This window comes from Muntiacus reevesi, chromosome 4 (assembly GCF_963930625.1).
Source record: "Muntiacus reevesi chromosome 4, mMunRee1.1, whole genome shotgun sequence".
In the NCBI taxonomy this organism is placed as follows: domain Eukaryota; kingdom Metazoa; phylum Chordata; class Mammalia; order Artiodactyla; family Cervidae; genus Muntiacus; species Muntiacus reevesi.
In genome coordinates, this window is record NC_089252.1 from 109,212,767 (window position 1) to 109,237,150 (window position 24,384).

A 24,384-nucleotide genomic window follows, 5' to 3' on the forward strand; every position below is an offset into this window, starting at 1 on the left:
TAAAAATGTGGAAGTGGCTGTGGAATTGAGCAGTGAGCAAAGACGGAAAGGGTGTCAGAGAGCGCAATTGTTGTTGTTGTTCAGTTGCTAAGCTGTGTCCAACTCTTTGCCACCCCATGGACTGCAACATACTAGTCTTCCCTGTCCTCCACTATCTCCTGGAGTTTGCTTAAATTCATGTCCATTGAGTCAGTGAGCATAACAGAAAAAGCCAGAAGTGTCTTCGACCAGCTGTTGGCAGAAATGTGAACATTAAGAATGTTGCCAGAGACGGCTCAGAAGAAAGATGTTACTGGAAACTAGGAGTGAAAGGAATCTTTGTTAAATAGTCATGGGAAGCTTAGTGGAATCATAACCCATTTTGAATGGAAAGCAGAACTTGTAAATGATGAACCTGAATATTTAGCAGATGAAATTTCCAAGGGAAGTGCTGAAAGTGCTGCCCGTTTGCTTCTTGCTTCAAAATGCTGCTGAAAGAAATTAAAGAAAATCTAAATAAATAGACATTCCATGTTCTTTGACTGTAGGACTTCATGTTGTTAAAATGGCAATACTACCCGAAGTGGTCTACAGATTCAAGGTAATCCCTATGAAAATCCCAATAGTGTTTTGTTAGAGAAATGGACATCACTTCATGGCAAATAGATGGGGAAACAGTGGAAACAGTGGCTGACTTTGTTTTTCTGGGCCCCAAAATCACTACAGATGGTGATTGCAGCCACGAAATTAAAAGACACTTGCACCTTGGAAGGCAAGTTATGACCAACCTAGACAGCATATTAAAAAGCAGAGACATAAAAAAAATAAAAAAAAATAAAAAGCAGAGACATTACTTTGCCAACAAAGGTCCTTCTAGTCAAGGCTATGGTTTTTCCAGTAGTCACGTATGGATGTGAGAGTTGGACTATAAAGAAAGCTGAGCACCGAAGAATTGACGCTTTTGAACTGTGGTGTTAGAGAAGACTCTTGAGAGTTCCTTGGACTGCAAGGAGATCCAACCAGCCCATCCTAAAGGAGATTAGTCCTGGGTGTTCATTGGAGGGACTGATGTTGAAGCTGAAACTCCAAAACTTTGGCCACCTCATGCAGAGAGCTGACTCATTTGAAAAGACCCTGATGCTGGGAAAGATTGAGGGCAGGAGAAGGGGACGATAGAGGATGAGATGGTTGGATGGCATCACTGACACAATGGACATGGGTTTGGGTGGACTCCGGGAGTTGGTGATGGACAGGGAGGCATGCTGCGGTTCATGGGGTCGCAAAGAGTCGGACACGACTGAGTGACTGAACTGAATTGAACTGAAGAGAAATAAAAAAGCCCATCCTAAAATTTATATGGAATCTCAAGGGACTCTAAATAGCCAGAATAATTTTGGAAAAGAAGAACAAAGTTGGAAGACTCCTACTTTCTGATTTCCAAGAGGTACTATAAATGTACTGGAATCAAAACAGTGTGGTACTGGCATATGAGTAAGACATATAGACCAATGAAATAGAGAGCCCAGAAATAAATCTTCACATATACATTCAGCTGATTTTCAAGAGTGCCAAGGCCATTTAATGGGGAAAAGAGAATCTTTTCAAAAAATGGTGCTGATGCCAGTCAGGACGGCTGCTATCCAAAAGTCTACAAGCAATAAATGCTGGAGAGGGTGTGGAGAAAAGGGAACCCTCTTACACTGTTGGTGGGAATGCAAGCTAGTACAGCCACTATGGAAAACAGTGTGGAGATTTCTTAAAAAACTGGAAATAGAACTGCCATATGACCCAGCAATCCCACTTCTGGGCATACACACTGAGGAAACCAGATCTGAAAGAGACACGTGCACCCCAATGTTCATCGCAGCACTGTTTATAATAGCCAGGACATGGAAGCAACCTAGATGCCCATCAGCAGATGAATGGATAAGGAAGTTGTGGTACATATACACCATGGAATATTACTCAGCCGTTAAAAAGAATTCATTTGAATCAGTTCTAATGAGATGGATGAAACTGGAGCCCATTATACAGAGTGAAGTAAGCCAGAAAGATAAAGAACATTACAGCATACTAACACATATATATGGAATTTAGAAAGATGGTAATGATAACCCTATATGCAAAACAGAAAAAGAGACACAGAAGTACAGAACAGACTTTTGAACTCTGTGGGAGAAGGTGAGGGTGGGATGTTTCAAAAGAACAGCATGGATATTATCTATAGTGAAACAGATCACCAGCCCAGGTTGGATGCATGAGACAAGTGCTCAGGCCTGGTGCACTGGGAAGACCCAGAGGAATCGGGTGGGGAGGGAGGTGGGAGGGGGGATCGGGATGGGGAATACATGTAACTCCATGGCTGATTCATGTCAATGTATGACAAAACCCACTGAAATGTTGTGAAGTAATTAGCCTCCAACTAATTAAAAAAAAACGGTGCTGAGAAAACTGAATATCCACATGCAAAAGAATGAAGTTAGACCCTTACCTTACATAATATACAAATAAAAGGATCAAAGATTTAAATTCAAAAGTTAAAACTATAAAACTCTTAGAAGAAACCATAGATGTAATCTTCATACTCTTGGAGAAGGAAATGATTTCTTAAGTTTGACATTAAAAGAACAAGTAGTGAAAAAAATAGATAAATTGGATTTCATCAGAATAAGAAATTTGTGCATCAAAGAACACTATCAAGGTAGTCAAAAGAGAGCTCACAAAATGGGAGAAAATATTTGCAAATTGCATATCTAATGAGGGACTAATATCCAGGATACCTAAAGAATTCCTACAACTAAATGACACCAACCAACCAAATTCAAGAATGGGCAAAGGACTTGAATAGATATTATCTAAAGAAATACACAAATGGCCAATAACCACATGATAAGATGCTCAACATCACTAGTCATTGTGAAATTACAAATCAAAACCACAGTGAGATATCATGTCACCCCCATTAGGATGGCTATTATGAGGGAAAAAATGGAAAATTACAAATATTGGTGAAAACATAGAGAAGTTAGAACACTTTTGCATTGCTGGCAGGGGTGTAAAATGGCACAACCACTATTAGAAAACAATTTGGTGATTCCTCAAAAAACTACGACTAGAATTACCGTATGATCCAGCAATTCCACTCCTCTGTAAATACCAAAATAATTGAAAGCAGGGTCTCACACAGATGCTTCTATGTCAGTGAGCGTTCAGTGTAGCATTATTCACAATAGCCAAAAGGTAGAAACAGCCCATGTCCACCTACATCATGCTAAGTGGAATAAGCCAAACATAAAAGGACAATGTGTAAAGATAAACAGAGGCATGCTGAAATTTTTGAGTTTATTCGATCAAAATTTGATTCAAATCAGGCACATCCAACCTGGCAGATAGAAAAGAGCTCCGCCATTCCTCGGTGGTCCAGTGGCTAAGACCCACACTCCCAGTGCAGGGGGCCTGGGTTCGATCCCTGGGCCACAACTAAGGATTCTGTGGGTGTACAACAACTAAGACCTGGCACAACCAAATAAGTAAGGAAATAGATAAACAGTAGAAAAGTAAAGAACTCCAAGGACCTGAACAAAAGTGGAAGACTTTTCTAGGTAAAAGGGAACATGAACAAAGATACTATAGTTGGCAAAAAAAAAACCAAAAACAAACAGTTGGTTATTGCAAATTTCTTGTCCTTTAGGGAATGGCATGGTTTATCAGGTAGATGTAGTGTTGATCAGGTGATTCCTGCTCAACTGCTTTAAGAGTTAATTTCTAGGAGACCCCAAGCTAAAATTAAGACTTGGCTTGGTGGCATGCAGCTTAGCTTAAGCGACTCTATTTTGGGCCTGTTATCTTTTAAACAACAAATACTGTATGATCCCAGTTAAACAAGGTACCTAGAGTAGACAAGTTCATTGAGACAGAATGGAGGTCGTTAGAGATTCGAGGAAGGTGGAAATGGTTTGTTATTGCTTAATGGAAATAGAGTTTCTGTTTGGTATGAAAGTGTTGAAAGTAAATAGTGGTAATGGTTGCACAATATATATGTATATTTTTTTGGCCACATAATGCAGCTTGCAGGATCTTACTTCCCTGACCAGGATCGAACCTAGGCTTTGGCAGTAAAAACACCAAGTTATAACCACTGAACTGCCAGGGATTGGGCATTTTGAATGTAATTAATACCACTGTAATTAATACATACTTAACTGTAATAATTAAGATAATTATCTTTAAAATAATAAAGGTGCTAAATATTATGTACATGTTAGCATGATTTAAGCACTAAAATAAAAACTCAAGACCAATAAGTTTGAGTGAGAAGAATAAGGTGAGTGTCAGAGCCCTCTCAGCCAGCCTACGTGGACCTGCTTTTTAGTTTAGAGAGTTTCTGGGGGGAATAAAAGGAGTCTCAGAGATGGATAGAGAAAGGAGGCCTAGTCAAGAATTGCTACTACAGCACACCCCTGGTGGTCCAGTGATTAGGACTCCACATTGCCACTGCCAGGGGCCCGGATTCCACCCCTGGTTGGGGAAATAAGATACTGTGTATAGCACAGCACGGCCAAATAACAAATCAAAATTGCTGTTACAAAAACCAGCTTGCAATTTAGGGGGGGAAGATATTTTGATCTAACCTCTCCCCATCTGCCAAGTAAATTTCAGAAAATCAGTGACTCATCCAAGATTCTTGCCAAATCATTGCAATGACCATTACTTGTACTTGACCTTTTAGTAGCATTTCCTTTTTGACCAATCTCTTGAAACAGCATCTACCACACCACACTTCCTGATTGTCTTTGTCCTTCCCTTCTCACCCGAGGGCATCAGTGGGGGTGAGGAAGCAGGGGTGGGGGGTAGGTACTGGGTGTGGATTTTGAGAGAGAGGAGTCAAGGACAAGTCCTAGATTTTTAGCCTGAGAAACTTGGCTAATAGAAGTGTCATTTACTGAGATGAAGACAATTATGGAAGGAACAAGTTTAGGAGGGAAAGTAAAGAGTTCAGCTTTAGCATGATAAATCGGCATGTCTGTTAGCTCTCCAAGGGAGACGGTGAGTAGATGATGGGAATACAGAATGCTCTGTAGGTATACATAGCACTGAAGCCATGAGACTGGATGAGATGACCAGAGAGCAAGTTTTGATCAGGAAGGGAAAAGGTGCCAGGATTGAGCCCGGGATACTCATTGTATACAGGTCGGGAGGTGAGGCAGAATTAGCAGAGGAGCCAAGGAGGAGTGTCCAGGGAGGGAGGACAATAGGAAAGAATGGGAAATAAAGGTGGAGAAGAGATGAGGCTCTAAGGAGGAAAGTGTGTCCAATCAGGTTAAACAAGACTGAGAACTGGCCATTGGATTTAGCAACCTGGAGTTCATGGATGACCTTTACAGCTGCGGTTTTGGAAGAATGAATAGGGGGTGGTTTTGGAAGAATGAATAGGGAGTAGACTTGGAGTGGCTTTGGGAGAGAGTGGGAGGAGAGGAATTGGAGGCAGTGAGCTCTTTGGAGGGATTCCCAGGTGGCTCAGTGGGTAAAGAATCCGCCTACAATGCAGCAGATGTGGGTTCAATCCCTGGGTCAGGAAGATCTCCTGGAGGAGGAAATGGCAACCCATCCAGTATTCTTGCCTGGAAAACCCCAGTAACAGAGGAGCCTGGTGGGCTCCATGTGGTTGCAAAGAGTCGGACATGACTGAAATGACTGAGCACACACGTACACTGCTAGAAGGAAGGTACACAATGCGCTGGTCACGGGAAGAAACTGTGTCACAGCAAGAGAAGCCTAAGAAAACGTGGCAGTGAAATGTAATGTGGTGTCCTGGACAGGATCCTAGAACAAAAAAGGACATTAGACGAAAACGAACTAAGGGAATCTGAATAAACTATGAAGTGAAAGTCGCTCTGTTATGTCCGACTCTTTGTGACCCCATGGACTATACAGTCCATGGAATTCTCCAGGCTGGAATATTGGAGTGGGTAGCCTTTCCTTTCTCCAGGGGATCTTCCCAACCCAGGGATCGATCCCAGGTCTCCCACATGGCAGGCGGATTCTTTACCAGCTGAGCCAAAAGGGAAGTCCAAGAATTTTGCACTTTAGTAATAATAAATGTGTCAATACTGATTCATTAATTGTAACAAAGTTATCAGAATAAGGTAAGATGTTAATAAGGCCAACTGTGCATGGCTGTATGTGGGCAGGTATATATGGGAAATCCTGTACTTTCTGCTCAGATTTTCTGTAAATATAAAATGGTTTTCAGTTCAGTTCAGTTCAGTTGCTCAGTCGTGTCTGACTCTTTGCGACCCCATGAATTGCAGCACGCCAGGCCTCCCTGTCCATCACCAACTCCCAGAGTTTACTCAAACTCATGCCCATCGAGTCGGTAATGCCATCCAGCCATCTCATCCTCTGTCGTCCCCTTCTCCTCCTGCCCCCAATCCCTCCCAGCATCAGAGTCTTTTCCAATGAGTCAACTCTTCGCATGAGGTGGCCAAAGTATTGGAGTTTCAGCTTCAGCATCAGTCCGTCCAAGGACTGATCGGATTCTTAACCACTAGACCACCGGGGAAGCCCAGTCAAAATGGTTCTAAACACCAGTAACTAAAAACAAAAAGACTGTACTAAAAACTAGGAGACTCTATTTCACTTTATTTTTCATGTCTAGATGATAATATCATTTTAGTTCACAAGATATTAATCCATGCACACTTAAGCATCTTCTCTTTGATATTTAACATAACTTTGTTTATTTCTGGCTGTGTTGTGTCTTTGTTGCTGTATGGACTTTCTCTAGCTGCAGTGAGCCAGGGCTGCTCCTCCTCACGGTGCTCAGGCTTCTCACTGTGGTGATGCGCTCTCGTGCAGAGCAGGGGCTCTAGGGTGTGGGGGCTTCAATAGCTGTGGCACAAAGGGCTCTAGAGCACAGGCTCAATAGTTGTGGTGCATGGGCTTAGCTGCTCTTTGGCACGTGGGGTCTTCCCAGATGAGGTCTCAAACCGGTGTCTTCTGCACTGGCAGGTGGATTCTTTACCGCTGAGTCACCAGGGAAGCCCCTTCTGTTTCATTTTCATAAAAGAAAGTTCTCTTTTCATGGAGTGATATTTTGAAAGGTCACAAAAAATCATATACCTGTAAAAGGAAGTTCAGTTCAGGAATATGCCATTACTTCAAAAGCAACAAATACTTTTAATAAAAGTCTTATTTTACTTTTTTTTAAAATTTCTGGCCCCGCACAGCGATTTATAGGATCTTAGTTACCCAACCAGGGATTGAATCCCAGCCACCACAGTGAAACTGCAGAGTCCTAGCCAGTGGACTGTCAGAGAATTCCCTAAAAATTTAAAATCATGTATTAAAATAAAACAGAAGTGTGAAAATGGTAGCCTCTTTCCCCTTCCCCTGAATTTATTTTCTGTAAGTCATCTGACTGAGACTTTACAGTGAGTTCCTAGGAATTCTCTGTTGCCTATGCAAGTCCTCTTGATGGGTGTTTTGTTTTCCAAACAAGGAATCTTTTTCACAAATTAGTCTCTATGTGAAGTAATTAGCCTCCAACTAATAAAAAAAAAATTAAAAAATAAAACAACAACAAAAAAAACAAATTAGTCTCTAAAGTTGTTCCTTTTTTCTTAGCAGCATATTGCTAAATTCTTTCCATGTCAACCGTCTGAATTTACTCCGTTCCTTTAAAAAGAAAACCGTGACTTTTCAACAGCCGCGCAGTAGTCCTAGGTTCCAGCTTGGTGCTTTTTAGCTCTGGGGTTGCGATTCGCAAACATGCTGTGGTTGCGCTCGCGGCCGGCTCGGCCACTCCGAGCACTCAGCGCAGTCGAGGCGCCCACGGTTCGTGTGAAACGTCGGACACTCTCCCACGAGTGGAGGGGGAAGATGAACTGGATCCAGAACAGACCTGAACAGGACGATGACTAGCCAGAAGCACTGAGGCGCGCTGGTACCCAGGGACGCGAAGGCACGAAGTGGCGACCTGCAGGGAGTAAATGGATATTTCCGGTCTCCTCCGCCAGGGGGCGGCCGAGCGCCAAGACCCTAGTACTGCGCCTGCGCCTCGCGCCTCTACGCATGCGTGGCGCGGCCCAGCGTCCACTGGAGCTTAGAAGATGGCGGCTTCCGCGGTTTGCCGGGCAGCTAGCGCCGGGACGCGAGTGCTGCTGCGCACCCGCCGCTCGGTGAGGTGGCAACGAGAGCGCAGAGCTGTGGGGAGCGGGGCTTCGGAACGCGGGCCGGGAGCGGGCTGTTAGTGCCCGTGGAGAATGGGGAGGTCGCGGGGTCAAGGGCCGTGGGAAGGTCACGGCCGAGGGCGCGAATGGGAGTCTCGCGGACAGCCTGAGGGCGGGGACGTGGATCCCACACTGCAGGCCTGCAAGCTGAGGAGCGACCCCCTATTCTAGTCCTCAGTCCCGGTTGCCCCTTTCCAACAGCCGGCCCTTCTGAGGTCGCCTGACTTGAGGGGCACCGCCACCTACGCCCAGGCCCTCCAGAGCCTGCCAGAGACGCAGGTCAGCCAGCTGGACAACGGGCTGCGAGTGGCCTCGGAGCAGTCTTCCCAGCCTACCTGCACGGTGAGCGGGGTCCGCTGTCGGGAGGGCGCCTCCATATTGGGCACGATCTCTTTTCCCACCTCGGGGTGTGACCTTGGGCTCTATGGTTTGGGTCAGACTCTCCTCAGCCACCTTGAGGATTGACCCTCCTACTCCAGTCGCGATTCTAACCATGCCTTGACTTCATGGAGGCAGTTCTCACTGAACCAACACTCATTTAGCATGTGATGCCTGCCAGTCAGGAGGCCAATCCCCTTTTCAGCTTTTTCTTTAGCAACCCATGTAAGAGAAGTCATCCTTCAATGAGGAAAATGGGATTCAGAGACTTAGGTGACCGCAAAGGGTGATGGGCAGCTTTCTTAATGCATGACACCTGTATAAGCTGACACACAGCCTGTTAAAAAAACTTAGTCAAGAATGCTGTATTTCATGGACACTGAGATGCCCAATGCTTCCCTGGGCTCAGTGGCAAAAGAACCCACCTGCTGATGCAGGAGACACAAGAGAAATGGGTTCGATCCCTGGGTCGGGAAGATCCCTTGGAGAAGGAAACGGCAATCCACTGTGGTATTCTTGGCCTGGGAAATCCCATGGGCAGAGGAGCCTGGGGTCACAAAGAGTCGGACGCGACTTAGCGACTGAGAGCAAAAACGAAACAGAAGATGCCCTTGATCATAAGGAGCACCGCTGTGCTCGAGTGCCAGAGAAAGAATGCTGCCAGTTGTAATCAAGGAATACTGTGGATTACAAAATGCATCTGTTGAAGATGTTAGATGGATAGTAGATGATGTTCATGTGAGAATTTATGGTATATAGCACATACAGGAACATCTCTTAGTAAAGTAGATGTGAGTATTTTAAATCAGCTGTGATACAAATAGTAAAAGAAAAGATTAGATCCGTGTTACCATGGGGGTGAGTAGTGTGATGTACATTTCACAGCACACAAGGAGGCTATTAAAACTATAAGAATCAAAAATAAATAAGTAAAACTGTAAGAATCTCTCATTGGGTGCCAGGGTGTGTTGGCAGTGTTAGGTGTCTAGGTCCGATTAAACAGATTTTTTAAGTATGAATGAACCTCCTCCTTTAATGGCGAAAGAACACAACTGCAGAACAGAAAGACAGGGTGTAATTTTTAGGAAGCAGAAAAAGAGTTGTTTGCAAGTGATTAGTTTGCCAGGAGGAAGCAAAGAATCAACTGGAAAGTGAGACTGAATTTAAGAATTTCTTGCAGTGATGGGACAGGTGGATATGCAGTTAGAAGCTTCCCTGGGAGTCTCCTCACCAGTCGGAAATTAGAGCAGGGAGTAGAGGTGATGCAGTGTGACTAGTCAATCAGCTGGTGCCCAAGCGTCCAATCTCAGGGGTCCTGCCGAGAACATCTTCCCCCACCTGGAACCGTCAGCCCCTGTGTGGGGCTTGTTCTGGGTCCCGCAGGGTGGGGTGTGAGTGCGGGCTGGGGTTTGTTTGTTTGTTACCTTTGTTGGTGATTTCTTGTCCAGGTTGGGGTATGGATTGATGCCGGCAGCCGCTACGAGACCGAGAAGAACAATGGGGCAGGCTACTTTGTGGAGCATCTGGCTTTCAAGGTAAGGCTGCTAAAGTCCTGCATCTCCCCTGTGCTGAGGGCTTCCTGCTGTCCGTCCTGAGGATGCGGGTCAGAAAAGTTAGCCTCCTCACTTAGGACTTTCAGCAAGGTGGCAGAGGGAAGCGATCTCTGTCTGGCTTTCCTGGGAGACGCCATGTGGGCCAGGCCTCTCCTAAGGGAGTGCCTACCTGGTAAACCCCTGCACAAGGCCCCCAGAGCCAGAAAAACCCCGAGGAGCAAGGGAGCCCTGCTCTTCCCCAGAAGCCAGGCCTGCGTTGTTTGCCTGCATGGACGTAGAATTGTGGATGTACACGTGCATTGTAAGAAGTCCAACAACTTAGTTTTTGTAAAATGCTGTGCATCTCTGGTTTGTAGAATCGAGCAGGAGCTTTCATGAGGATGAGAACAAGCCCTTAGCCACCCTGTGTTTGCATGGAGTAGACAATGAGTTTCTAAGTGAATGAAAAAAATAGAGAAGATACAGGGTTGGTGAGGCCGTGGAGCAGGAATGGGCAGCTAGCCAGCTCCAGCATCACAGAAGTGCGTGTCAGTCTCAGCGTGCAGGTGTGTGTCATTGCACAGCGGTACTCACTCACACAACACACACACGCACACACACACGCAGGACTAAGGCCGAATCCCACAGAGGCCACTGGCACATACATGAGTCATAAATGGTGTGAAGGAGAGTGGGGAGTAGCATCACCTGAGTACAGGTGTGTGTTCACCTGACCATGACTGTTGGTAAGCGAGTGCTGGTAAGGTCAGGCTGGTATGCGCACTCTGCGGTCACATGCGCTCCCCCCGAGCTGTCCCCCGTCTTGGTGTGGGGGCGCTGGATTTCAGGTGACACTTGCTTTGGGCATGCCCTTCCCTGGCCCCTGGATGTCTCCATTCTGCCGGTCCACGATGCTGTGGCCTTGGTCAGCTTAAGGCCTGCTGAGCACTTGGTGAGCACAGACTCTGGGCCCTACAACCCCAGAGTCTTTGCTGAGGGAGCTACCTGTGGACCAGGGGTCCTGCTGGGATTTCAGCCTATGAGGATGGGGGATCTTGGGCTCCCATGCGGCTCCTGTCTGGTTCCAGGGAACAAAGAATCGGCCTGGCAATGCCTTGGAGAAGGAGGTGGAGAGCATGGGGGCCCATCTTAATGCCTACAGCACCCGGGAACACACGGCTTACTACATTAAGGCGTTGTCGAAGGACCTGCCCAAAGGTAAGCCTGGAGGGTGGGGCTGGCACGGGGTAGGACTCCAGGGGTGCAGAGGACAGGCACTCGGGAGCCCCTGGTCTGACTGAAGAATGGGGTGACCCTTAGAGTAGGGCCTTGACACCAAGGGTGTCAGGCCCGGGGGTTTTGTGCTGTGGTCTCCACACCTGTCCTGCTTGCATCCAGCTGTAGAGCTCCTGGCCGACATCGTGCAGAACTGCAGCCTCGAAGACTCCCAGATTGAGAAGGAACGGGATGTGATCCTGCAGGAGCTGCAGGAGAATGACACGTCCATGCGGGATGTGGTCTTCAACTACCTGCACGCCACGGCCTTCCAGGGCACACCTCTAGGCCAGTCCGTGGAGGGGCCCAGTGAGAATGTCAGGTGCGAGCTGGCCAGTCCAGGGGGCAGGTCGTCCCCTTATTAGGGCCTGGGAAGGCCATATCCGCAGGAGTTTGTATCTAGTTGACCAAGTGCCTGTGCTGTTTATTTTCCTAATTCACACAACTGGAGACATTTTCTGTGTTGCCACATGTTCCCCGGGAATCTTTTTGAATGTTTGTGTGGTCCCCACTCAAATTGCAGGCTTTGTTTCCATGTGTATGTCCTACCAGCCTGAGGGAGGGTGCTCTGGGGGTCCCTCCACATGGCTTCTTGTCCTTTGGTAGGAGGAGCCCTGCCGCTGCCCCTCAAGCCCCCACCATATCAGCCCACACCCTCCTTGGAGGGGACTCCGAGCCGGTCCTGAAGTTGGATGTGACGGGACCCAGTGAGGGCTGCACTCTTGGCCCTAGTGGCAAGTGCCAGAGATGGGGCAAGGACCCAGTGAAGCCGAGTCTCCTTGTCTGTCTCCTCAGCCCCATTTTGTGTGACCCACATCACTGTGGTTTGGGGGCAGTGTTGACCCCTTGGTGGTGTGTCTTGCAGGAAGCTGTCGCGGGCAGACCTGACCGAGTACCTCAGCCGGCATTACAAGGCCCCCCGAATGGTGTTAGCAGCAGCTGGAGGTGAGCAGTGGGCTGATGGGAGCCCTGTGGTAATGGGCGGTGGGCTGTGCTGGGCTGTGGCCTTGATTACGAGGGCCAGGTCTCCTGGTTCTGACTGGGGGGGTCCTCCATTCCTGCGGACCCTGTTCCCGCCCTGTCCTGTCCTTGAGGGAAGTGACCTCTGTTCTGTGCTGAGGTGGGGTTCTGCTGTGCCGCCTGGGGCTGCTGCTCATGTTTTGTACATGCCTCACTTGGGCTGCTGGCCTCTCCTAGGCCTCGGGACTTTGTGAGCCTACCTGGTCCTTGGAGACCCAGGTTGAGGCTGGTGGGAGATTCAGGCCTTCAGGCTGTTCCTCTTGGCCTTGTCGGTGGGAAACCAGACATCGGATGATAGAAAGTGCCCTGAAAGGAAGGCACAGAGTGGTCGGGGGATTTTTGTGGGGTGCTCAGAGCTTAGGGAGGTGCTTTTGAAGCACTTGTCATTTGAACCGAGGGCTGGAGAGTGGTGGGATTTCATTATGGGGGAGCGGGGGTCTGCGTGGAGGGGCAGGGCGGTGTCACGCGCTGCTCTGATCGGAGGCTCGCTCTGCTGCCGTGGGGCCTCCCTGGTGGCCCCGCTGTAATGAGTCCACCTGCTGATGCCCGAGACGCGGGTTTGATCCTTGGGTCAAGAAGATCCCCTGGAGAAGGAAATGGCAACCCACCGCAGTATTCTTGCCTGCAAAACCCCCTGGACAGAGAAGCCTGGTGGGCTCCAGGCCGTGGGGTCGCAGAGGCGGACACGACTTAGCGACTAAGTAGCAGCAACTGCTGCCATGTCAGGGCCAGAGTGGAAGCAGGCGGATGCAGGCGGGGCTTGTGGCAGGTGCCTGGTGGGGGCGGCAGGAGGAAGGGGGAGAAGTGGATGAACTCGAGATGGGTTTATAGATGGAAGCCTGACGGACGCCTGAGCCAGGAGGGGACAGGAACGGGTCAGGGGTGCCACCCCAACTTATGGCAGCTGACTGGACGGGAAAGACGGATAGGAGGAGCTTGGCTGGTGACCTTGGGGCCAGTGAACTGAGAGAGCTTGAGCTCCTGACACATCAGACGTGCTTGAGTCCAGCCGGATCTGAGCTCAAGGAAGGAAGGAATGAAAGGCAGAGGCACCTGGCGGCCTGTACCTGGGGGCGCTGCTTCCTACCACGGTACCGCTGGTCGAGGGGCTGGGGCAGCGGAAGCCTTTGGTGGAGGGGAGGCCTGGCAGGGGCGTGAGACGTGAGTTTGTGACATTACCGCTCCATGTCCCTGGCACGGAACCCCAGAGCTAGTCACAGCTCTGCATGGCGCTTCTGTGCCTGCTCACCTGCCAGCCCTGCGGAACGTGCTGGAGGAAGGGCTGGAGGGGCGAGGCGGGACGGGCGGCCTTAGGCCCAGGGGGCACCTTGTCTGTGGTGCTGAGTGCGTCACGTGAGGGCCCGTCCTTCAGCCCGGCCTGCGCTGTGTCCTTGTGGCCAGGGCGGTGGGAGCTGCTGGGCCCTGGGGGCCTGCCCCGCCTGCCGCTGACCGAGAGTGAGTCTGTGGAGGGCCCTCTTCCCTCACCGTGTCCTGACGTCCTGTCTTGGGGGGGTCTCCCATCGAGGCAGGACATGGGGTCCTCCGCCTCTGTGTGACTTCCCCTACCCTGCGTCTCGGGTCCCGGCTGACCGGTAACCACGTTGTCTGTTTCGGCAGGGGTGGAGCACCGGCAGCTGCTTGACCTCGCCCAGAAGCACTTCAGCGGCCTCTCCGGGACTTACGACGAGGACGCTGTGCCCACTCTTACTCCATGCCGCTTCACTGGCAGCGAGGTGGGCTGCTGGGTGGGCGGGGCTGGTGCTTCTGCGTGCCTGGCTCTTTCATGACTCCGGAGGCGCCTCGGGAGTTGGGCTGGGGTCCCGTGGCTGCTGCCTCTCAGGCACACATGGTCACACTCGTGTGCACGTGCTGCCACCCACACTTGGCGCCTTTGCTGTCGCCGGGGAGGTCTGGCTGTCCCTCAGCTTTGCCACGTCCCATCTCAGATCCGCCACCGTGAGGACGGCCTGCCTCTGGCCCACGTGGCCATCGCAGTGGAGGGGCCTGGCTGGGCCAACCCGGACAACGTGGCCCTGCAGGTGGCCAACGCCATCATCGGCCACTACGACTGCACCTACGGTGGCGGCCCGGTGAGTGGGCGTGGGAGGGGACCTCGTCTTCAGGGAGGAGGCGCAGCTGGGCGGCAGGCGCTCAGCCTGCGGGGTTCAGGGGGCGGGCGGCAGACAGGAGGGTGGGTGCTGACCACCCTGGTCCCTGGCAGCACCTGTCCAGCCCACTGGCTTCCGTCGCTGCGACCAGCAAGCTGTGCCAGAGTTTCCAGACCTTCAACATCTGCTACGCAGACACCGGGCTGCTGGGCGCGCACTTCGTCTGCGACCACATGAGCATCGACGACATGATGTTTGTCCTGCAGGGCCAGTGGTGAGTGGCGGCCTGCTGCCGCTGGCCCTGGCGGGCGGGAGGCTCGGGGACCACAGCGTCTCTCAGGGTGACCCCCGCCCCACCCCTGCCCTAGGATGCGCTTGTGCACCAGCGCCACAGAGAGTGAGGTGGTCCGGGGCAAAAACCTCCTGCGAAATGCTCTGGTGTCTCATCTGGATGGTGAGTCCTGCAGCCCTGCGGCGAGGGGCGGGGTGGGCACGGGCGGTGACAGTCCCAGCACGACCAGTGCTCCTGCCCGAGGCCGGCAAGGAGGACGTTGACGGTCATGTCGTGTCCCACTGCTACCCCTTCCCCAGGAGCCTGGGGTTTCAGGGACCCCTTGTGGGCGGGCCCGAGAAGCCCACGGATACAGGGGCAGGTTGTACAGGTGAGGACTGTGGTCTAGGATCAGGCCGAGGGCCAGGTCAGTGCAGATCCCTGGCGGTTCGGTGTGGACCTGTGAGCTTCCCTCACCCTTGCAGGCACCACTCCCGTGTGTGAGGACATCGGTCGCAGTCTCCTGACGTACGGCCGCCGCATCCCCCTGGCCGAGTGGGAAAGCCGGATTGCGGTAACAGGCCCCTGGGAGAGAAGGCTTCGGGAGTCTTGAGCTGGCCGCCTCGCAGAGGGTGGGGGGTTGAGGCAGACTGCTCCTGTGGGCACCCCGGTGTCCTCGCAGCGTCGTCTGCCTCGGTGGTGTGAGTGGGGGCAGGGCAGGGGCGTGGGTGGCTGTGGCGGTGCCTGGGGCCCGTGGAAGCCTGTAGCCGGGAGAGCCCTGCTGCCGTTCCCCTCTGGGAGCGGGGTCAGCGCCTCGGACGTGTGGAAGGTCCCCAGGGGCCGTGCCACTCAGGGTGCCCTCCGCGTCGTCCTGCAGGAGGTGGACGCCAGGCTGCTGCGTGAGGTCTGCTCCAAGTACTTCTACGACCAGTGCCCGGCAGTGGCTGGATTCGGTGAGTGGCCTGGAAGGTCCACTCTCAGGGTGCCGCCTCAGGCCGTTGTCTGGGCCTCCCCTCTGCCTCTGCTTCCCCCTCCCCCCAACTCTCACTGGGAGCTGCAGGTTGGGGCCCCCAAGAGGCTCTGCCCAACAGCCTGGCTGCCAGGGAGTTCTTGCTCAGAAAACCTGTCCCGGCAGCTCCCTGCCTGCCTGCCAAGGTGCCTCCATCAGTCCCCCACACCCGCCAGGTAACGGACACCTCCGCGTGTGGGTGGGGCTCCAGAGGCCAGAGCGTGAAGGGGCAGGCTCAGCACCCCCTGGAGGAATGTTCTCTACCCTCTTTCCACTAAAGCCTGCCTGGTGCTGCTGTGGGCAGCTCTGAATGGGGCGCGGCGTGGGGCCAGGTGTCCCTGTACCACCCAGGTACCCCACCCTGACGCCCCACCCTCTCCCCACAGGCCCCATTGAACAGCTTCCAGATTATAACCGGATCCGTAGCGGCATGTTCTGGCTGCGCTTCTAGGCAGGAATCCTGTGCAGGCGAGAGGGCGGGGCCAGGGTTCGAGGTCCCCCCACCACAAACATCACCTCAGTCCTTCAGACCTGTGCTGCTGCTGACCCGCCAACCAATAAAGTCCTGCGTTGAGAACTGCGTCATCCCTCTCTCGTCATTGGCGTGGAGTCCACCGGGCTGTGGGTGGGGGAGCGGTGACTTCTCCCCGGTTCTGCGTGTCCTGGATGCTCTGCCTTCCCACAGGCTGATGTGTCCTCAAGTCAGGGGCGAGCGTGGGGGCTGTAGCACGGAGGCCGGAAGCCTTTGATGCCTGCGGGGAGCTGCCGCCAGCTGTTTGCAGTTAGCCACATGGGGGATGCTCCTCGCCAGTCTGTCCCAGGAGAGGGGTGTGGGGGGCTGTGGGAACTGCAGACCCAGCCTTTACCCTGCTAGGGCTCCCAGCCTGGGGATTCAAGTGGGAAGCCCCTTGCTGTGGGTCCTGTGGGTCGCCCTCTGAGGGACCTTGGTTCCCCCCCTCCCCAGACCAGGAGAGGCCAAGAAATGTCCTCGAGGAAGCCGCCTTCGCGTGTTTACTCTGGATTCTGGGAGGAGGATAGCCCGGGGCATAGTGTTCCCATTTGGCTTCTCACTGCTGCCTGGACAGGCAAGGCAAGAATCCTTTGCCTCGATTTGCTGCTGACTCAGGCTCCAAGAATATCCCTGAGCTCTGGGGCATGAGCCCCCTCCCTCGACGGGCTCTGTCCCAGGCAAGTCCTGAGCTGCTGGCCCGGCAGTCCCCTCCCCACCTGAGGACCTGCTGGAGCTCACAGCTGTCTAGTCCCCTTGCCACCTTTGGGCTCCAGTCCCCAAGGCAGGAGGGCAGGTAGGTCCTCCTCCTGTGCCCCCCCCCCCCCCCCCCGCTTCCAGTCAGGGTTCCTGGGAGCCCACTGTGGGTGCATGGACGTGTGGGGCCCGATTTGCCTGAGGGAGGTGGTGCTGGCAGTTGTGGACAGGGTCCTGGGGACGAAGTTTGTTCAGAAATGTCCAAACCACCCGCAGTTCACTCCCACCCCAGTATTCCTCTCCATTACCCTGTTTGTTGCCTTGGGTGCCTGCCATCCCACGTTTGAGCTCTAGGGGGATGGGCCTCCGTTTGCTAAGCCCAGGCCTGGCCCTCCAAGGCCACAGGAGCACTGGACACAACAGTCCAGCCCCTTGGGGTGACGTGGTCCTAACGGGCCTTGCAGACCTAGCCAGGGGGTTTGATCTCTCCTTCGGAGGCGTACTGAGGGAGATGTATTGAGGGTTACTGGGAAGAGGAGTGACTTAGTCAGCAGACAGCCTGGGGACTCAGGAGCATTTCGGTGTGGTCCTGGTGAGCCAGCACTGTGGCAGCTCTAGTAAGAGCGGGCGTGGGCTTCGAGGGGCACAGGCTGGACAGCATCCCCAGCACGGCTGGGGTACCACAGAGGGGGGTGGGTTGGAGGAGGATGACCTGCCCAGCTTTGGCTGTGGCTCTGAGAAATTTGGAGGTGTCTTAAGACAGTGGGGTATGTGGGGTGGAACCCCTGCAAAAGAGGCCCCAGTTACTGGAGACATGTGGTGCAGAGACTGAAGTAGAGAAGGAAATGTCCAGGGGAGTGTAGGAGGGAGAAAAAGACCTCTAAGGTCCCACTGCCCAGATGGAGGGAGCTGGTTTCTGGGGCTGGGCCCTAGGCTGTGTGCCTGCCAGGAGGCTGGAGCCAGGGGCCTCACAGGGCCACACCCCTGCTTGTGAGCCTCCAGGGAGCACCAGACAGGCATGCGTCCTCAACCTAGCTCAACCTAGCTCCAACAACCTCTCCTCCCAACCTTTGAGTGACCCCCTCACAGCAAGCTGCCCTTCCTTTTGGGGAGTCACTCATGGTTCTGATGGGATGAACACCCATTCAACTGTTCCTCCAGTCTCCCCTAAAGGCTAGACCCAAACGTGTGTGTGTCTTCACTATGTACCAGCTCTGCCCTACACAGCCACCCTTCTGTGCAAGAAGGGGTAACGGTCTTGAGGTGGGGCTGCCTCTGTAATGAGAGCGTGTCTCGTTCTCTGCAGCCCTCACCTATAGGACGGAAGACGGTGATCCTTGGATGTGGCTGGGAAGACTTCCATCTTGGGGAAAGGTTCTGGGCCGTATGGATCACAGTGCTGTACCCATGATAATTTGGGGCTGTCCCTGTAGCTCCAGGGACAACAGGAACACCGGTAGTGTGGATGGTTGTCACCATGCCCAGCTCTGGCCACACCAGAGACCTCAAGCCCTAGAGGAGGTCAAAGCAGACAAGTTCAATAGATGTGCCGTCCCTGTCTCTTCCCCAATTAGCCTATGGAGCCCCAGGAGAGGTTGGAAGGGGTGGAATGGCAGGGGTGAGTATAGACATAGTCTCCAGGCTTCCCAGAATCATTCAGGAGTAGCAGAAAAAAATAACAGGGCCTGCTTCTGAGAGTGGCTCTCTGCCTCGGCATCACCCCCTATAATGAACACAAATGCATATGCAAAGAGGGTCTCTGGCCTGCGGGTGTGTCGGGGGACTGTCCATGATCACAGAACCTGCAGGAGACAGATGGGAAGTCAGCCTGGTTAAGGGGAGAGGAGCGGGGTGAAGGTAGTCATGAAGGTGGACACTACAGGTGGAGCAAGAAAGGGGGGAGACCCAAGATGACCTCTAGACCTGGTGGAGGTGATGGGTGGATGGGAGTCTCAGAATGTGTGGTAGGGGGCCTGGCTGGAGCAGGTCAGGCCCACCAGTGGGGGTGGAGGCAGGAGGGGGTGGATTCCTGAGAGAGGAGCTGTCACTGTGGGTGGTCCACCCTCCACACTTGGATAGCCCCTCCCTGCCGCACAACTGGATGGCATCTGCCTGGGCATAGCCGGCGATGCGGATGCAGGACACTGGGATGGACACGTATGCACAAGCACAACACACATTCTCTCCTGGCTTCCCCCTCCACGGGGGGGCGGACGTGACGTGTCCAGTGGTGGACACGACGAAGACCAGCCTGAGTCCCTCGTTTGCTGTTGCGGGGATCAGGGTGGGAACAGGAGACCCACCAGACAGGGATGGCTGAATCACAGAAGAGGCCGGCGGGACTCATGCCTCGAGGGCTGTCTGGGTGCTCCTGTGGGGGGGTGGTGAGTCATCTCCAGCTGCAGCTCCCCCCACCCCACCCCACCCCACCCCAACATCCTGCTGCGTCTTTGGTCCCCAAGAACCTCTCTGGAGTCTGGTCTCCAGCAGTCACTTCTGGGCTGTTTGACGTAAAACAGTCAAGATCCCTGACCCTACACGGGGTGGCGGGGTCTCCCTCAACCTCTCTCTGGTAGAGAACCTCCCAGGGGAATCCCAGAAGCCACCAGCGGTGGGGGGCTTTACACTTAAATGGAGCCTGATCGTCTGTCGCGGGGAGGGGTAGCAGGGGCGGCGACCTCTGGGACGATGGGTGGGGGCGGGCCGCCTGGGTCCCCGCCCGCCGCTCCGCCCCCTTGGGATCAGGGACTTTTCTCTGCTGTGGCGGCGGGACTGCGGCGCGTCTGGCGACGGGAGCCTCGGACCGGCAGGCAAGACCGGGACTGGGGGTGGGAGAGCGCCGGGCTCAGACCCGCCGAGGCCGAGGGACAGAGGCGGGAGTCCTGGCTGCCCATCTCCCTCACCGAGGATGAGGCTGCGGCTCCTGGTGGCTGCGCTCTGCGCCGGGATCCTGGCAGGGGCGCCCCGAGTGTGGGCCGAGGCCAGGGAGAGAGGTGGGTACGGCAGGGAAGGACCCCATCCAGGGCGCTGCACCCTGTCACCCGGCTCCACTCGGCCTTCATCCTAGAGCCCGCCTCCCACACGCTGCAACTCCGCGCGCATTTCTAACTCTCGCCTGGACTCCCCAAACCCTCCGCAACCCACGCTGCGTCTCCCCAACTGCATCCAGTTGTGCTCGGGTCCCCTATCCCTATGACAGTCTGCGCTGGTCCCCGGAGGCCACCCTCAGTCCCTGATTCACGCCCGCACCGGAGCCTCTGCCTCCCCACCAATCCTCCGCGGGAGAGTCCGCTCCAGGCTCCACCTCTGCTCCCTCCACCGCTCCCAGGCCCAAGCCAGCCTGGGCCGGTTTGCATAGTGGATGAGGCCCACCCCACCCCCTCCCCAGCCCCAGGGGACCACTGTGAGGGGAGGGCGTAGGTGGGCTCCGGGAGGAAACCCTGATGGTTCTTGCCGGCCACAGTGAGCTGCACGCGCCTCTACGCCGCTGACATCGTATTCCTACTTGACGGCTCCTCGTCCATCGGCCGAAGCAACTTCCGCGAAGTGCGGGGTTTCCTTGAGGGGCTAGTGCTGCCCTTCTCCGGGGCAGCGGGGGCTCAGGGTGTGCGCTTCGCCGCCGTGCAGTACAGCGACGACCCACGGTCAGTGGACCCCCACAACTGGACCCACCAGGACCCCTCCCCCAGTCAGAAGCAGAGAGCTCCAAGCCCCTGGGTCAGGTTTTAGGGAACCCAGAGGGTCCCCTCCTTCCACCCGCCAAGGCATCCTTTTAAGAAGCAGGGATCTCCTTTTAAGAAGCAGGAGCCCTGACACCTGAGACCCACCCCCCTCCCCACCAGCGTCCTGCCAAAGTCAGGGCTCTGTTTTCTGATCTGGAGATGGATAGCCTGGGAGGGAGGCACCAGGGGCTTGAGATGGCCTGGGTCTGCTGGACTCCCCATGTTCTAGCCTCCTGATGCCTGGCAGCCTCTCACTCAGCAGAGGGCCTCCCTGTCTGGCCAGGGTCCACCTCCCTACAACTGGGCCCTTCCTCCTACCGTTATTTAATTAAACAGACATCCCGGCCCCTGAGCCTGGGAGCCCCACGGGGGCCAGGCCTGCTCAAGCCCAGCCACAGGCAGGACACAGAGAGGTACCTAATGCCTTTGTTAGCTTGGGAGCTTCAGAGATGGAGGGAATCACAGAAGCACAGAACTGAGAGGACCCTCAAGGGGGCCTGATAACTCACCACCCTCACCCTAGAGACCTCTGAGAGGCCAAGGCCAGAAAAAGTTCTTGTCCCTAGCCTGCTGCCACCTGCCTCCCTGCAGGACAGAATTTGACCTGGATGCACTTGGCTCAGGAGGAGATGTGATCCGTGCCATCCGAGATCTCAGCTACAAGGGGGGCAACACGCGCACAGGGGCCGCGATTCTCCACGTGGCTGACCGTGTCTTCCTGCCCCAGCTGGTCCGACCCGGTGTCCCCAAGGTGACCTCTCACCCTACCCTGCCTTCCACGGTGATCCCACATGAAGGGTCTGAGGCAGTCCTGACGTGACCCTCCCCCTGCCCCAGGTCTGTATCCTCATCACAGATGGGAAGTCCCAGGACATGGTGGACACAGCTGCCCAGAGGTTGAAGGGGCAGGGCGTCAAGCTGTTCGCTGTGGGTGAGCACCAGGCTGGGGTGACGGGTCAGCTGGGGCAGGGGCAAGTCAGAGGGCATGTGGGCAGCTGAGCCCTGACTGGGCGTCACCTCAGGCATCAAGAATGCAGACCCCGAGGAGCTGAAGCGAATCGCCTCGCAGCCGACCAGCGATTTCTTCTTTTTCGTCAACGACTTCAGCATCTTGAGGACGCTCCTGCCGCTGGTTTCCCGGAGGGTGTGCACCACTGCTGGTGGTGTGCCCGTGACCCTGCCCCGTGAGTTCCCGCTCACCCTGGGTGCCCTGACCTGAACCCCGACCCAAACCCCAACTTGGCAGTGCCAATTCCATCCCATGTGCTCCTAACCTTTGACCCTGGTGCTGACCCTGCACCCTTCGTGCTGACCGCTGATTCTCTTGCCTGGTTGCCTGACTGCCCCCTTCCCCAGCCGATGACTCGACCTCTGGTCCACGAGACCTGCTGCTGTCTGAGCCAGGCAGTCAGTCCTTGAGAGTTCAGTGGACAGCGGCCAGCGGCCCCGTGACTGGCTACAAGGTCCAGTACGCCCCCCTGACGGGGCTGGGACAGCCACTGCCGAGCGAGCGGCGGGAGGTAAGGTTGTCGGCAGTGGCAGGTGGAGGGCTGGGGGCTTAGCCGGGCATGATGGAGTGACCTCTGACCCTGGGCATCACAGGTGAGCGTCCCAGCTGGTGAGACCAGTGTGCGGCTGCAGGGTCTCCGGCCACTGACTGAGTACCAAGTGACGGTGGTCGCCCTCTACGCCAACAGCATCGGGGAGGCCGTGAGCGGGACTGCTAGGACCAGTGAGCAGTTTTGCTAACCTCTGACCTCACTCGCCCATCTACCCCTCCCTGTAACCCTTCTCCACTCTGGAGCCACTAATCCCTGATGGGACCTTCCCCTAGCTGCTCTGGAAGGGCCGGAAGTGACCATCCAGAACACCACAGCCCACAGCCTCCTGGTGGCCTGGAGGGGTCTGCCAGGTGCCACTGGCTACCGGGTGACGTGGCGGGTCGTCAGGGGTGAGTGAGAGGTGCTGTGGGTGGGAGGGAGTCCCTGTGCCTCAGACGGGACGGTGGGGTCCTGAGTCTGCAAGACCCACTGACCCTTCTGTGCCCCTCGGGCAGGTGGGGCCACGCAGCAGCAGGAGCTGGGCCCTGGGCAGGGGTCAGTGTTGCTGCGGGACCTGCAGCCTGGCACCGACTATGAGGTGACCGTGAGCGCCCTGCTTGGCCGGAGCGTGGGGCCAGCCACCTCCCTGACTGCCCGCACTGGTGAGAGGGCTAGGTGCTTCCTTCAGGCTGGGTGGGCAGGCTTGGCCGGGCACAGAGGACCACTGATGTCCCACGTGCCCCGGGCAGACACATCCGTCGAGCAGACCCTGCGTCCTGTCATCCTGGGCCCCACGTCCATCCTCCTCTCCTGGGATCTGGTGCCTGAGGCCCGTGGCTACCGGCTGGAGTGGCAGCGTGAGAGTGGTCTGTGCAGGAGGCCGGGGTGGGCAGGTGGGGTAGAGGCCTGGCCTCGGCTGGCCTAACCCCGTCCTCCTGCAGGCTTAGAGGTGCCACAGAAGGTGCTGCTGCCCTCTGACGTGACCCGCTACCAGTTGGATGGGCTGCAGCCGGGCACCGAGTACCGCCTCACGCTCTACACGCTGCTAGAGGGCCGCGAGGTGGCCACCCCCGCAACTGTGGTCCCCACCGGTGAGGGCCCCCGTGGGCCTGGTCAGGTGGGCGGGGAAGGGACGGGGCCAGGGGGATGTCCCAGGCCGCCTCTGACGCTGTGATCTCTCACTGGTCCAGAGCTGCCCGTGGGCCCCGTCACAGACCTCCAGGCCACCGAGCTGCCTGGGCAGCGCGTGCGAGTGTCCTGGACCCCAGTTCCCAGCGCCACCGAGTATCGCATCACCGTACGCAGCACCCAGGGTGAGGCAGACGCCGCCAGACCTGTACAGACACTGAAGTTCCTGCCCTCGGGGTCTGACTGCACCCTTACCACATCCCTTTTCTCTCCTGGGTCTCTACAGCCTCCTGTCTCCTTGCCCATCCATCTCCCAAGAAGGCCCTGAAGCCAGACCTGTCACGGGGCCTTTCTGTCCCCTGCCCTGTCCCAGACTATCTCTGCGCCTGGATCTGTCTCCACTCCCCGCCCCACATCCCTGACCATGGCTTTCACCTTCTCCACCACCACGAGCTCAACCCCTGCCCTTCTGTAAGCTTAGCTGGGACCACGGTCCTCCAATGCCCCGTCCAGCATTGACTCCACATCACTCTTAATGACCTGTCAGCTCACATCGCCATCCACCAACTTCTGCCATCCTGCATCTTATGTCCCTGTCTGCTCACTCCCATCACTATCGCTATTTATCACAGGCCCGTTTTCCTGTGTCGCTGTCCCTCGTGACTCCTTTTATCCCCTGCCCTTATGACTCACCCCTTTCTGTCCCACGTGCCGTCCCTCACTGACCCTTTTCGTCCTGTATCTCTGCCCATCACTGACCACCTTTGTCCCCCGCCCCCATCCCTCACTGACCCCTGCCTGCTGTCCTACCTTCTCTCGTAGGGGTTGAGCGGAGCCTGGTGCTTCCTGGGAGTCAGACGGCCTTTGACTTGGATGACGTCCGGGCTGGGCTCAGCTACACGGTGCGGGTGTCAGCGCGAGTAGGCAGCCGGGAGGGCGCTGCCAGCGTCCTCACTGTCCGCCGGGGTGAGCGCGGCACGTGAGGG

At 55.0% G+C, this 24,384-nt stretch overlaps 2 protein-coding genes across 4 annotated transcripts in view; both read left to right on the forward strand.

Moving 5' to 3' along the window:
• Nucleotides 1–8,018: 8,018 nt before the first annotated feature.
• UQCRC1 (ubiquinol-cytochrome c reductase core protein 1) lies at nucleotides 8,019–16,388 on the forward strand. Its single transcript, XM_065933765.1, has 13 exons — nucleotides 8,019–8,159; nucleotides 8,412–8,552; nucleotides 10,037–10,123; nucleotides 11,209–11,338; nucleotides 11,519–11,717; nucleotides 12,261–12,340; nucleotides 14,033–14,148; nucleotides 14,362–14,505; nucleotides 14,637–14,797; nucleotides 14,892–14,977; nucleotides 15,280–15,368; nucleotides 15,672–15,747; nucleotides 16,190–16,388. The coding sequence occupies exons 1-13, from the start codon at nucleotides 8,091–8,093 to the stop codon at nucleotides 16,252–16,254; spliced, it is 1,443 nt and encodes a 480-aa protein (XP_065789837.1). The 5' UTR covers nucleotides 8,019–8,090; the 3' UTR covers nucleotides 16,255–16,388.
• A 3,326-nt stretch (nucleotides 16,389–19,714) lies between these two features.
• Nucleotides 19,715–24,384, forward strand: part of COL7A1 (collagen type VII alpha 1 chain) — a 30,409-nt gene continuing 25,739 nt past the window's right edge. For all 3 annotated transcript variants that reach the window (XM_065933767.1, XM_065933766.1, XM_065933768.1), the window contains exons 1-13: nucleotides 19,715–20,000; nucleotides 20,471–20,651; nucleotides 21,321–21,480; nucleotides 21,567–21,660; nucleotides 21,752–21,913; nucleotides 22,086–22,249; nucleotides 22,332–22,461; nucleotides 22,564–22,680; nucleotides 22,786–22,932; nucleotides 23,020–23,136; nucleotides 23,212–23,361; nucleotides 23,461–23,583; nucleotides 24,221–24,364. In XM_065933767.1, the coding sequence (XP_065789839.1) occupies nucleotides 19,916–20,000; nucleotides 20,471–20,651; nucleotides 21,321–21,480; nucleotides 21,567–21,660; nucleotides 21,752–21,913; nucleotides 22,086–22,249; nucleotides 22,332–22,461; nucleotides 22,564–22,680; nucleotides 22,786–22,932; nucleotides 23,020–23,136; nucleotides 23,212–23,361; nucleotides 23,461–23,583; nucleotides 24,221–24,364 (1,774 nt within the window). In that variant the 5' untranslated portion in view covers nucleotides 19,715–19,915. The remainder of the gene's footprint in view (nucleotides 20,001–20,470; nucleotides 20,652–21,320; nucleotides 21,481–21,566; nucleotides 21,661–21,751; nucleotides 21,914–22,085; nucleotides 22,250–22,331; nucleotides 22,462–22,563; nucleotides 22,681–22,785; nucleotides 22,933–23,019; nucleotides 23,137–23,211; nucleotides 23,362–23,460; nucleotides 23,584–24,220; nucleotides 24,365–24,384) is intronic.

Coding starts and splice junctions, on each gene's coding strand:
- UQCRC1 (XM_065933765.1), top strand. CDS start 8,091: ATGGCGGCTTCCGCGGTTTGCCGGGCAGCTAGCGCCGGGACGCGAGTG. Junction 14,506..14,636: donor GCACCTACGGTGGCGGCCCG/GTGAGTGGGCGT, acceptor GGTCCCTGGCAG/CACCTGTCCAGCCCACTGGC. Junction 15,748..16,189: donor CCCGGCAGTGGCTGGATTCG/GTGAGTGGCCTG, acceptor CTCTCCCCACAG/GCCCCATTGAACAGCTTCCA.